Source organism: Tupaia chinensis, unplaced genomic scaffold (assembly GCF_000334495.1).
Source record: "Tupaia chinensis unplaced genomic scaffold, TupChi_1.0 Scaffold000670_1, whole genome shotgun sequence".
Lineage (NCBI taxonomy): Eukaryota > Metazoa > Chordata > Mammalia > Scandentia > Tupaiidae > Tupaia > Tupaia belangeri.
Window position 1 is genome coordinate 735,655 of NW_006160192.1, and position 13,485 is coordinate 749,139.

Below are 13,485 nucleotides of genomic sequence, written 5' to 3' on the forward strand. Positions count from 1 at the left end.
CTGAAAACTTCACTCTTGACACCGAGGATTTCTTTTTGAATTGTTGTGACTGTTGTTCACCTGTGCCTGGGCAGAAAGGAGAACCTGGAGAGACTGGAAAGTCAGGTATTGAGAATGTATCGACCCCGTTGGTCACCTGAAAGTCCTTAAAGTCGAGAAGTAGGTGGGGGAGGCGGAATTGCCCAAGGGTGTTTAAAATTGCTGTGCAAATAGTGGCATGCTTGTGTGTTTTAACAATGTGACAAGTGCAAATGGAGTCTGTGCTGCCCGGTGTGGTAGCCACTAGTTACATGTGTATTTATTTATTTATTGAGAGGTTTTTGCTACAGGGCGCGTGTGCTGGCAAGAAAGACAGAGAGACAGAAAATGAGAAATCACCCCCCAGGAGGGATGGCCATGCTGCATTCCCTTCTCCTTCATTCTCCTCTAGAGATCTTGGGCACACATGTACATGCACCCGGCGTGAATTTAAGCCACCAGGTCTGGAACTGGAACCATGGTCAACTACATGGGAGTCCAGTGACATAGCCATTATACCATCTGCTGGTCCCCATGTGTATTTATTAATAAATGCTAAAATAAAAAAATAAGATAAATAAGATAAAACTTTCAGTTAGTCACATTAGCCATAGGGTGGCTAGTGCCACATGTCGTTGGTTGTTACTGTGCTGGGCAGGACAGGTAGAGGGCATTTCCAACATTGCAGGAAGTCCCATTAGACAGTTGGGAGTAGAGCAAAGGCCAGGACAGGCACTGGGGCTGTAGTTCTTTAATTCAGTTCAGCTCAGATTTCTTACCAGTACAATCTTTTCTTTAATGGCTGATTTAAAAAAGGGTAAATGAAAATTCTGTGGCCTACTATGAATGTGTATTGACTAATGGATTTTTCGAGTGCTATTTGTAGTTAGGATTAGAAATGGAATGCCCGTGAGGTGGAGAAGAAAGCACAGGATTCAGTTTGCTACTCATTGAAATTCTGAGACAACACCGTGCCCTTGCCAAGCAATTTTCTCCATTGAACACTGTGGTTATGTATTTCAAATTTTCAGATGTCTTTAATATATACATAATGAATTTACCCTGGTTTTATTGTAATCCGTTTCAGCCCTTACATGTCATTATAGCAGAGAACTCAAGGTAAACTTAAGATCAGAACGTCATTTCGAATTCACTTGTCTCTGAAAAAAATACATATAAATGTATGTTGTGTCTTGCCAGGAGAATTTTAAGTTATAAAATCAGTAATTACACGTCTTCGCTAAACTTTTTTTCCTCTCATCTCATTGTTGGGACCTTTCGACAAAAGTGCTTGGTATGCAGAGTTGGACTGAAGGGTAAGGAGACAGGCAGTGGCCCGGGCACCACGATTTCAAGGTTGCTAAGCATTATTACAAATGTCTGAGACTGAGATGGCTATATTTACCAGAATTTCTTTTAGTACCATGTTTGGTTGATACGCTGCTTGGAGGTGAAACTTCAAGGGCATGGTCAAGAAGACCTCGCTGACTGTTACACTGTACTCTATGACTCCGAGGTTGTAACATCTGGGCTTTTGTGTTGCCCAGTGGTAGACTGAGTCGGGCTGTCCTTAGAGTTCATCTTCTCGGTTAAGTACACAGGGCAAACGTTCCGAAGGTGTGCTGCGTTAGTGTTCTGCCTGGGCAGCTCCCCTGTCTTTAGCCAGCTCTGCCACAGAGCGTGGTGCTTAATGGCCCAGAATGCTGAGATCACGGTCCAGCCTAGGGAAGCATTTCCCTTCTTCAAGATTGTAAAAGGGAATAAGAATGACAGTTAATTTCATGAACTGGTTAAGAGAACGGAATGAGATAAAACATGGAACAACTCAAAGTGGTACCTGAAATAGAATAAATAAATATGCCCAATAAGCAATTTTAATTTTTCTAGGTAGATGTGGTGGGAATCAAGTCCCATCTCATGGAGCACTCTGAACCTGATATGTAAGGTTCTGTTTCTATCCGTCAGATTTTGTCTTTTTTTGAGACAGGGTCTACCATGTTGCCCAGGCTGGTCTTGTGAGAGCTGGCTGCTGATGCAAAGTACTTAACCACTGAGTGAGGGGGCTGGTCCACAATTTGCATTATCTACTTTTATTTATTGATTTATGTATTTATTTAAACAGAGATTTTTGCTATAAGGCTTGTGCGTTCACCAGGGAGACAAAGAGAGACAGAGAGACAGAAAGCGAGAAATCACCCCCCCCCCAGGGGGGTGGCCACACCACAATCCCTTCTCCTCCATTCTTCCCTCCAGATTTTGGGCATGCATGTACATACGCCTGGCATGTGTTTTAAGCTACCAGGTTCAGGACTTGAACCATCATGGACTACATGGGAGTCCAGCGACATAACCATTATGCCATCTGCTGGTCCCTGCATTAGTCACTTTTGAAAGTTGTGAGTCTAACTCTAGAGATTCCTAGTGAAAATGTCTTCTTGTGTAGTATTCAGATTTATCTTACAGCCAACAAACATACAATTCCATTTACAATTTGATCTCCTGGGCCAGTTCTATGGGATGGCAGTAATGCCCTGCTCAGTGAAAGCTATGTTCTACATGGCACCTGCAGTTATTCAAATCTCCGGCTTGCCCAGTCCTCCTGAAACACACCAGGCATGGGCACAAGTACCCAGAATCCCTTAGGCTGATGGACTGCAGGAAGGCGATTGCAGTGTGACCATATTCTGTGGAGGGTGCCTCTCTTTCTCTCTCTCTTTCACGTGCACATGCTTCGTCACAAATAAGAAAACAAAATTTGATTTTCTTTCTTTCTTCTCTTAGTTACAATGCTAGGTTCCTATGATATGTCATGAATGACTATGTAGTTTACACTATTTCTACTCCTTTTTATTAAACATTTTGTTGGAGGGCGTCTGTGCTTGTTGTGGTGAGAACGAGACAGAAAGAGAGAAATTACTCTTCCTCCCAGGGCCTGGACACCCTCCAATTCCTTCTCTTCCATCTCTCGCCCCTTTCACAATTTTGAGCACATGCACATATACCCCTAGACTGTTTCTTGCGCTGCCAGGACCAGGACTCAACCTCAGAGTCGGCCTTGTAGGGTCCAGTCACGTTAACTACCAGGCCATGCGCTGGTTCAGTTATTTCTAATCTTCATTAAAATGTCTCCCAGAATGACATTTTAGCTGATTTAATCACGTTTCAGAGAGTTTTTGGTTAGTCTAGAGGCTGCACCATGTGAGTGCAGAACCTGGCGTTGAATTTGATTCGTGTCCTTCCCAGCGCTGGTTCTTCCCATTGCGTTCAGCCATACAGTTTTTACACTCAGGGAACCTGGACGTACCTCTGGTCTGCCTGTTACGGACAGCCTCCCTGCCCCTTGTGACCTCATGGTTGCTGTGTGCTTCCTGTGGCAACCTGCGCACACCCTTTATCATTTTCCTCAATGATGGAACCACATAGAGGATTTCTGGGCCATGAAGAAGGGGGCTTGCTGCACGCAAAGTATAACTGGCCACCTTGCATGCTTTCACCTCTTCTGCTTATTCTTTCTCTCATCCTCTCCTCCCTGCAATTCTATCTTTTCTAGATGGAGGAGATTAACCACTCCTTTGATTATCTGAGTCTGACTTCAGCCTTAACCTCCACGGAAAACCATTTCCTGACATTTTTCTTGCAAACAAACACAGTATTCTTTCAAATAATTCTTTCTGTTGAATATAATTGACTCCATTCCATCAACCTTAAATAAAGTAATTAAGATGAAACATTAAGATTTAATTGAATGTACTTATCTATATGATTACCTTTCAAAGAACCTCGCCATAAATTATTTGACTTAGGGATTATTGCACGGATTGGTAAATATTTCCTGTGGTTTGACCGGGGCCACCCTGGCAACAAGGATAACAGTCCCAGACTTGGTGTCCCTGTGTGGCCCAGGTAAGAGGAAGAGTGGAGTCTCTTAAGAGCAGAGACACTCAGTAAGATCTGAGTCCTGCATGCCCTGACCCTTGCCAGCCTCCAGGCCTCCTCTCCCCCATGATCACAGTGCTCTTCTTTCAGTTCCTAAGGAGTATCTTCTCTCCTCCCCTTCTACTCTCACTTTTCCTCAAATCCCCCTTCTACTTAGTTTTTGATCTGAGAAATCTTAGTCTGCATTTTGGGTCTTATGTTTCATGACATTTTCTCAGGGAGATCTCATTTGATCTCATAAATATAAATCAGGTTCTTTTACCTTAACCTATAGTAGAACCTTTCTATTTTTCTTTATGTCACTAATGGCAGTATGGCAGTTTCTACTTACGTGTGCAGCTATTTGCTGCATATGTATCTTTTACTGGATCTCAGTTCCGTGAGGGTAGGCACTGCAGGAATATTGATGGCTGCATTCCTAACACCTAGCAGGGTATTTGACCTATAGGACTGAAAAATAGTTCCTAAATCAATGGATAAGTGAATAAATGGGAAACCCCAAAATGCTAGGTATTGTGTTTTTACTTCTAATGAGAAAGTGTGGTCTGCATGAGGTTAAGCGTCAGATAATCATTTTGTTCTTGTCGTTTGATATAGTGCCACTTCCCTGAATCATTTGATCACTGCCATAAATACAGTGACAATTACTAATGGGCTCAATTTATCTATTCAGGTAGTACGAAATTGCAAATCAGATAAAAATATTGCCCTTAGAAATCTGTAATAGTTTATTCTCACCCAGACTCTATCATTAAGATACTGACATTTATTGGCCTCAATAAAATGATTTCTTTTTTGCTCATAAACTAATGAATTGCAAGAGAAAATTTCTATTCTGAAGTCTTAAAATCATATTTTCAGGTCCTAAAGGAGAAGCTGGTGATATAGGAACCTCTGGGCTGCCAGGTGTTGTTGGGCCCCAAGGTCCAAAGGGCCAGAAAGGAGAGAAGGGTAGGTAATTTGTTTCATTATTTCATTTAATTTTAATTTCGTTTCATGTCAAAGCTCAGACATTCAGGAGAGCAATTTGATTAGTAAATACTAGATTCTTAAAGGTGGGTCAATTTTTAAAAATATGGATACTTGGATCACCCAGGTGGCATAGTAGTTAAAGCACTGGATTCTACATGGCCAACTACACCAGTTCGAGTCCTGGAACTGGCAATGTGAAAAACACTCTGGGTGCATGTGCATGTATTGCCTCAAATCTTGAGAGTGGAAGAGAAAAGATTGCTATGTGGTCATTGCTCCAAGGGGGTGAGGTCTCACTTTCCCTCTCTCTCTCTCTCTGTCTTCTTCCAGCACGTGCATGTATCCTATAGCAAAATAAAATAAAAAAAAAAGAGTGAATACTTGATAAAGCATATTACGAGATATTAATATAAAATGCTAACTTTATAAATAGCTTGCTAATAATTTTCAACTTACCTAAGAACATTACACACACACACACACACACACACACACAAACTCTCACAGATTTCCGTCTGTCGTTCGCCACCTGGCTGACTCAGTGACCGCAAGTCACACAGGATACTCTCTGAGGAGAGATCCTTTCTTCTCTACTCGCATGTGAGTTCTTCATTATGATGCAAATGATTCTGTACTAGATTGAAATAACGGGGACAAGCCATCTTCTAGAATATTCACTGCATGTGGGTCGCCTGCCAGCTAAGGAGAATTTGACGTGTCCTTTGGTTCACTCTGACATCCGAGGCAGTGTCAATGGTGGGAAGAGAGCTGAATTAAAACTAAAGTCATCACACAACTGCGACCTTGCATCAGTCACCTTAGGGAAAGTGAGGGGAAAGGACCAGATATTTATTTATCCCCCCCTTTTTTGGTAAGATTTGTAGTTATGAGTACCTATATAGATTTTTCCAACTCAGAAATTCTAATTTCATAGGTGTATCAGTAAAGAAGGCTTCCTGTCCCAGGTAATCCCTGGTTTTGTACGTACTTAAAGGTATTGAAGGAAGTTGCAGATTCACTGGGACATTAGAAATTCCTCAGTGAATTCGGCAGCCTGTAGAAATATCATCCATCCATCAAGTTAAATGTTTTAGCCTCAGTGTCACACGTCGAAAGACCTAATATCATCTATACATCACCCTCCACATGGCTCAGGAACTGCCTAACTCATTTCTGGTAGAACATTCAGTGAAGTAATTACTCAAAAAAGATGCTAAGGTAAGAGAGAGGTACTTCACACTTGTCAGTTATGTGATTTTCATTCTTGGAAACATTTAATCCTTTTGTGACTGAACTATGTTAGCAGAAAACCCTGTGAAATAAAGATGAGTGATGAACCTCCCCAGTGATTCATACATTTTGGAAGCTAGACTTCTGGAAGTAGGAGGAAAAAAAAAAAGAAAAAGAAAAACAGGGACATATTATAAGATAAGGTTCTTAAGAATATGCTTTGATGAAGGATCAAAAGTAGAAATTCATTCAGCTAGTCTCTATAAAATGGCAACTCTACTTTGCTTTAACTTCCAGACTTAGCTTGGAGTCTTGGTTAATAGCAAATGTTTTAAAAAAATGAGTTGAGTGACTAAATCCTGTTTAATTACTACCTGACAGAGTAAATTCCATGTAAGCAATTAAAATCCTTAAATAAACTTACAACCTAGAATAGCTGTGTGGTGAAGATTGGTATTTGAGTGTTGACAAAGACTGGGAATAGGAACGGTCCTTCACTTCTGTTCAGGGTTGGGTTATTCCAAAATGCGTAGGGATCTGAGTCCCTCCCGAAGCTGCAGGCTCAGTCGAAGAGGACAACCATACCAGATAGATGGGGACAGTTCTTTGGTCAAGAGTATATGAGTAGCTTTGCTTCCCTGATAGAACCTCCAAACCAGCTCTCAAAATGCATTAGAGATTTTCCTGATGGCCTATGGGTTGATTTTCAAATCTTGTGTTTTATGTGACATGGTAATGGAGGAGTGACCTACCTAGAAAACTAAGCTGAATAACCCTTGGTAAGATTTCTCTGGCTGGTCTTGTGAAATTAGAGGGAGTCTATTCTCATTTCTTTTAATTTGACTAGGGGTGGTTTCATTTTTCCTGACAAAAGTGAAACAAAGGATCTTAGTTATATCTATAATAATATTGTTAGCAAATCGAGGTCAACTAATGTTATATACAGTCACACAGGACTCTGCAAATTTTGACATTTTTTGTGTATCTCAGTTTCTTTCTTGAAGAGGTGGTGCTACAAACTCTTATAAATTAAAGATGCTCCAGTTAGGGGCCAGCAGGTAGTGTGGTGGTTAACGTGTTAGATTCCCACAGGGCTGACCACAGTTAGAACCCTGGACCTGGTACCTTGAAAATCACAGTGGGCATGTAAGTGTGGGTGCCCAAGATCCCAGGAGGAGAGTGAAAGGAAAGTGCTTGCAGCATGACCATCACCCTGGGGGGTGATTACTCACTTTCCCTTTCACTGCCTGTCTCTCACAAATACCTAAAAAAAGAAAAAAAAAGAATGCTCCGATTGTCAGTGGTGCAGTGATGTGAGGCTCAAGTAAAGCTGGTTTCATGCAGAGGGTTTCAGGTTTAGTTCCCTGGTTGATCTGTCCATGCTAGGTGCATGCCCATGATATTGGCTGGCTGAGAAGGGCTGAGAGCGTAGTGGAATGAAATCATACCAAAAGTGTCTCTCACTTTGAGATTGAAATAAACTTTAACATTAAAAAGTATTCCAGGGCCAGCAGGTGGCGTGGTGGTTAAGGGATTAGACTTCCACATGGCGGACTGCACTTGATATCTGGACCAGGTAGCTTCAGACTCTCACCAGGCACATGTGCAGGCATGACCAAAATCCCAAGAGGAGAATGGAGAAGAAGGGACTGCAGCATGGCCATCCTCCTAGGAGGGTGATTTCTCATTTTTCCTCTCACTGTCTTTCTCTGGTGAGCACATGAACCCTATGGCAAAAATCTAAAACCAACCAAACAAAAAAAAACCCCAAATGATTAAAATGCTGTGTTATACAAGTCTCCCTGCTATATGAGGCTGTATTGATATCAAATAAAATTTGTATTAAATAAAAAGCTGGAATAGGGGCCAGATGGTGGCACAGCAGTGAAACACAACACTCTGTAAGGCTAATCCACATGGGAATGTTCTGGATTTGCTTCTGGGGACCTCCCTGAGGAACACACGTGCCGTGCTCTGGGGCTGCAGAAGCTGGGGGTGGATAGTGACACCAGGACCCTGTTGAAGGTGCTATTTCTCTGTCTCCCCATGACTTTCTAGTTTATGAAAGAAATAATAAAAACATTTATTATAAAAGGATGGGCTCAGTAAAATAATTACAAAAGCTTAGAACAGTAAGAGTTCTGGTCAGTAAGAGTTAGCTAATATCGATGACAATGAAATTAGTTAGATTACAATTATTGTATTATTGCCATAATCATTTGCAGCTGAAATGAATTCTATGTAGCTGCATGTAGCAGATTGAGCTGTTAGTCAAGTCCAATATAAAAATATATTTTATGGTAATATGGCCAATATTTGAAAATCCAGCTCTTGCCATTATTTTGGAACATAAACTCTCCCAGGAATTTGTCCAAAGAGCATATGAAAACCATTCCAACACAAAGTGAAAATTAGTTTTTCCTTGATGCTCTATATTAAGGACAATTTTTTTTTCCCTGTAAGGGTTTTTGTTACATCTAATTTTAGCCAACTGCAAACTATGGTGCTCTGTGTTTAAACTTGCTATTTTACAAGGCATTATTTCTCAGGCCTTGTGGGCTCAAAAAGAAGAAGATGTTTTAACTGTCATTCAAAATTTATAATAATGAAAAACATCAGCGCATACACATGTAACACAAGCCAGATGTCATGAGTTTTCTGAGAGGAGAAGGGACTATGGGGTGGCCATTCCCATAGGGGGTGATTTCTCACTTTCCCTCTGTCTCTCTCCAGTGAGCACATGCACTCTATAGCAAAGCTAAACAAACGAACAAAGTTAATTAATGGAATTAAATATTTCTAATGACTAATGACCCTCAATACATTCTTTTTCAAAACTGTTTTATCTTTAAACTATTTTGGTTACAGGAAACAATAAAATGTGACGTGGTTGTAAAAGGATGTTAGATAAATCATAAATAATACAGTTGGTACAAAGTGAATCTTGTTATTATTTTAGGACTGAAAGGAGAACGTGGGGACCAAGGAACAAGTGGAGTTCCAGGGTACCCAGGAAAACCTGGGGAGCAAGGTAGTGTGTAAACATATCTATTGCAAGCAGTCATGTGTGTGCAGTTAACCCTTCGTTTTCTATCTATTGCATGCAGTCATGTGTGTGCAGTTCACCTTTAGTTTTCTTCCTGTTTATATTAAAAGTCATCAGAGAGTTAAGATGGAAATATAAAGTGTTCTTTTTCTTCTAATAATTTGGTGTTCCCACGGGATGGAGTGTTTATAACACTGGTCTAGGAGTCTGAAAACATCTGAGTTTTGCTTCTTCCTCCAGTTGTCAATGAGAAAAATAAATCCCAGAATCTTTCTGAGTTTCAATTTATTTTGCCCAGAAAATGTTGGGTTGGGATGGACAATATGGAGATGTAGGAGAATACCTCAGCTGATTAGGCCAAAGGCAAAGGATAATGGAATACAATGGGTTACTATAGTAGTAATATTCTTTATTATCTTAAAAGAAAAAAAGAAGGAACTAGACATTTGAGGTCTGAGCATAGGCCATTGGGAGCGCCGGCTTCCCGCCTCCTGAAAGCAGGGCATGACACGAATCCCTGGTTGGAAGAGCCTGCCAGGCCTGGCCATTTCTGAAGTGAGAACCAGGTTCAGGTCCCAGTTAGGAGACTTCATTCTGTTTTTTGAGCTCTGTTGTAAGAGCATACTGCTTATAGCCCATGTGATCCTTAAACATGATTTTAATTTTCCTTTCAGGTGGACTTGGCCCTAAGGGGGATAAAGGAAACATCGGCCTGGCAGGAGTGAAAGGACAGAAAGGGTCGAAGGGGGACCCCTGTGGGAACGGCACCAAAGGAGACAAAGGAGAGCGAGGGGCTGTGGGCTCTCCGGGCTTGAATGGAGGGCCCGGGGCCAAGGGAGAGAAGGGGGACATGGGGGACAAGGGCTACTGTGCGGATTCTGGGGAGAGGGGAGGAAAAGGCCAGAAAGGCGAAGAAGGCATGAGAGGAGAAAAAGGAAGCAAAGGAGATCCTGGAACGGAAGGCAGAAGGGGCCCGGATGGTCTGCCAGGGGATAAAGGGGACCAAGGGGTTAAAGGAGAAAAGGGAGAGTTAGGTTCTCCTGGTCTCGAGGGACCTGCTGGGCCAAAGGGTGAGCTTGGGAGCAAAGGTGTCCGAGGACCCACCGGGAAGAAGGGCTCTCGGGGCTTCAAGGGCTCCAAGGGCGAGGTGAGCAGAACTTCGCAGTCAGCCTTCAGCGCTGCCTTATCCAAGCCTTTCCCTCCTCCCAACACCCCTATCCGATTCAACAAGGTTCTCTATAATGACCAGGGCAGTTACAGCCCTGTCACTGGGAAATTCAACTGCAGTATTCCTGGGACGTATGTTTTTTCTTACCATGTCACTGTGAGGGGCCGACCAGCTCACATCAGCCTGGTGGCCTGGAATAAGAAGCAGTTCAAGTCCAGAGAGACTCTCTATGGTCAGGAAATTGATCAGGCCTCTCTCCTTATCATTCTGAAACTACATGCAGGGGACCAAGTTTGGCTCGAAGTGTCTAAAGACTGGAATGGGCTGTATGCCAGCCCTGAGGATGATAGCATTTTCACTGGCTTCCTTCTGTACCCAGAGGAAAGGACTGGAATTCCACCATAAATGCGTGTCTTGAACACTGTGGTTTAGGTTTAGGAAAATAAGTCACTTAACATGGAGTAGTCTATGCTATTAAAAAATAACTTTAAAAAAGTCTTCATGATTATAAAAGTAATACAGAAAATAAAAAAATAAAAAAATAAGATCTACTACAATTACTATTTTAAAGCATTTCCTTTAAAAGATTTTCTATGGGGCCAGCCAGGTAGCCTGGTGTCTGAAAATCCATTGTTTTAGATGTGACCAAAAATCCTTTGTTACATTATCCTCAAGATACTTAGCCATACAGCTGACTGTGTGGTTCGAGTCCTGGACACAGTGGCTTGAAAAACATACCAGTGTACGTGCCCAAAATCCAAAGAAGGGAGCAGAGAAGAAAGGATTGTGGTGTGACCATGCCCCTGGTAGGTGCTTTCTCACTTCTCTTTCTCTTTCTCTCTCTCCAGTGAGCACACAGACCCTACTGTGAACTTAAAAAGAAAAAGAAAATCAAATGTATCTGTGAGCAGTTGTCTATTAACTTTGTATGAAGACTTTTTCATTTAACATTCTAATGCCATTACTCATGACATTAAAGTAGTATTTGTGTACAAAATATGAGTATAATTAATAAATATATTCTTACTAAATATCTTCTTGTCTCATGTAATAAATTTCCTATCTTTCTGGGAGAATTTAGACTAATAATTATATTATGTGTGGCAAGTCTTTCTCAAGGTTTCTGATTTCTTGGCCTGGATACCTTTCAACGAAATGAAACTATTTAGTTTAACTCAGGGAGAACACACAGGAAGAATGTATAGATTAACTAAAATATCTTTAAATTTGTCAGTGCGTAAAGGTTTACTCATAAGACCTGTACTATATGGGTTTTTCTATTGGGGAAGGCATAGTTTTTAAAAAATTGATAAAGGTATCATTCAATCATAGCAAAGACATACTCATTCATCAGATTTCTGTGATCTTAAGAACTAAATATCTGCAGAAAAATCAAGAATCAAATCAATTCATTATCGATCTAAATTTCAACCCTTTCTTCATGGTAGAACATTTAATTAAGATAAATTCTTTGGCATCATTGTCATCATCTCTGTAATAATTAATTCCAGTTATTTAGTGATAACATTGCTAGAGCAGGTGGGGCTTTGAAAATTGATTTACAGGACCAGCAGATGGCGGAATGGTTACATCGCTGGACTCCTACACGGCCAACTGTGGTTTGAGTCTTGGACCTGGTGGTTTGAAACTAATGCCAGGCATGTGTGAGTTCATGCCCCAAATCCTGAGAGGAGAATGGAGGAGCAGGGATTGCATGGACACCTCCCAGGGTGCGATTTACCTCCTTCTGTCTCTCTGTCTTTCTCTTTTTCCAGTGAGTGCACATACCCCATAGAAGAAAAATAATCTCTCTAAAAGGCAAAAAAAAAAAAAAAAGAAAAGAAAAAGAATATTTGCAATATGAATACTTAATAACTGTGAATATTTGATAATTCAGTGGCTTACTTTTAAAAATATCAGATGCTTTAAGTCCAGATTGAACTTGGTTCGATGATGATATGGTTATGCAGATTTGCAAATCTTGATGCGTTTAGTCTGGGGATGGGTGATGGAGAACCTTCTGGTCTTGCTCTCTGGTTTTGACAAATCTCATTCGTGTTCAAGATTTTCATCCATCCATGTGCTGGAACAGTGTTTCCCAAAGTGTGCTCAGATGAATACTATGTCTGAAAGTTGTTATTATGAGCTACTGAAAAAAAAAATGTGGGTTCCTATCCAAACTTCAGAAGTGCTATGTTCTATATCTTTGTTGGGAAGATTCATAAGGCACATTAGTGTCATCTCTGGCATTCACATGGAAAAGAAATTCATTTAACTTGTGTTATCCAATGATCCCAAGTTTAGTTTGGGCACAGAACTCATGAAGTAGCATCCTGTGTAACGTTATTCTGTAGGGTGTCGATTTGGAAAGGTTGCATTAGTTTCTCATCCAAGGATTACCCAGCAGGCTAGGGTGAAGTTCACGCCTGCTGTTTCTCCTCTCCTTCAGCAGTTTTCCTGGTGGGGACTGTATGTTTTAGTTGAGAATGTGCTGATATTTGTCAGAGTCAGAATGGGGTAAGTTGCACGTTTTTTAAAAAAATGAGGTTTATACATTTAGAATTTTCTTTCATTTTCTATTTGAGGAATGGATAGTAAAGAGATTAAGGTACTTACTCCTATTCCTGTGTTCTTCTGTTCATTTTTGTCTTCATGCTATCTTCATTATGGATCTGAATGACTGGAAGGCTGAGAACCAACAACCTAGGAAGAGAGAAAAGCACATATAATATAAAAGACAACTGGACAGAGACTCAGGAAGGGAGCAACAGTTCACATGTAGGTTGCACGACACCTGGTAGTGTCTTACTCCTGTGTTTGTGGTAGACATTTTATGGGAAGTCTGAAGTTAAGAGCTCACAGGAAAGATCCAGATTAGTAGTTATTATGATCGTGAGCATTTCCCAGGAAGTTTATAGTCTCTTGTAATGGTTTGATGAAGTTGCGTTCTGGTTTCTTCTTCTTCTTTTTTTATTTTAGAATTATTTAATTTTATTTATTATAATTATTTTAAAAATTTGATGAGAGAGAGAGAGAGCGAGCGCAAGCCACCAGGTCTGGGATGTGAACCACAGTTGGCCATGTTTGAGTCCAGCACCTTAACCATCACAACAAC

General features: G+C 41.0%; 1 protein-coding gene across 1 annotated transcript in view; it reads left to right on the forward strand.

Moving 5' to 3' along the window:
- The window catches only part of OTOL1 (otolin 1), an 11,457-nt gene extending 682 nt beyond the window's left edge, over positions 1-10,775 (forward strand). Inside the window, exons 2-5 of the mRNA XM_006159961.1 lie at positions 1-105; positions 4,816-4,905; positions 9,116-9,187; positions 9,877-10,775. The exon at positions 1-105 is cut by the window's left edge and continues 8 nt beyond it. Coding sequence (XP_006160023.1) covers positions 1-105; positions 4,816-4,905; positions 9,116-9,187; positions 9,877-10,775 — 1,166 coding nt within the window. The remainder of the gene's footprint in view (positions 106-4,815; positions 4,906-9,115; positions 9,188-9,876) is intronic.
- Positions 10,776-13,485: the final 2,710 nt, after the last annotated feature.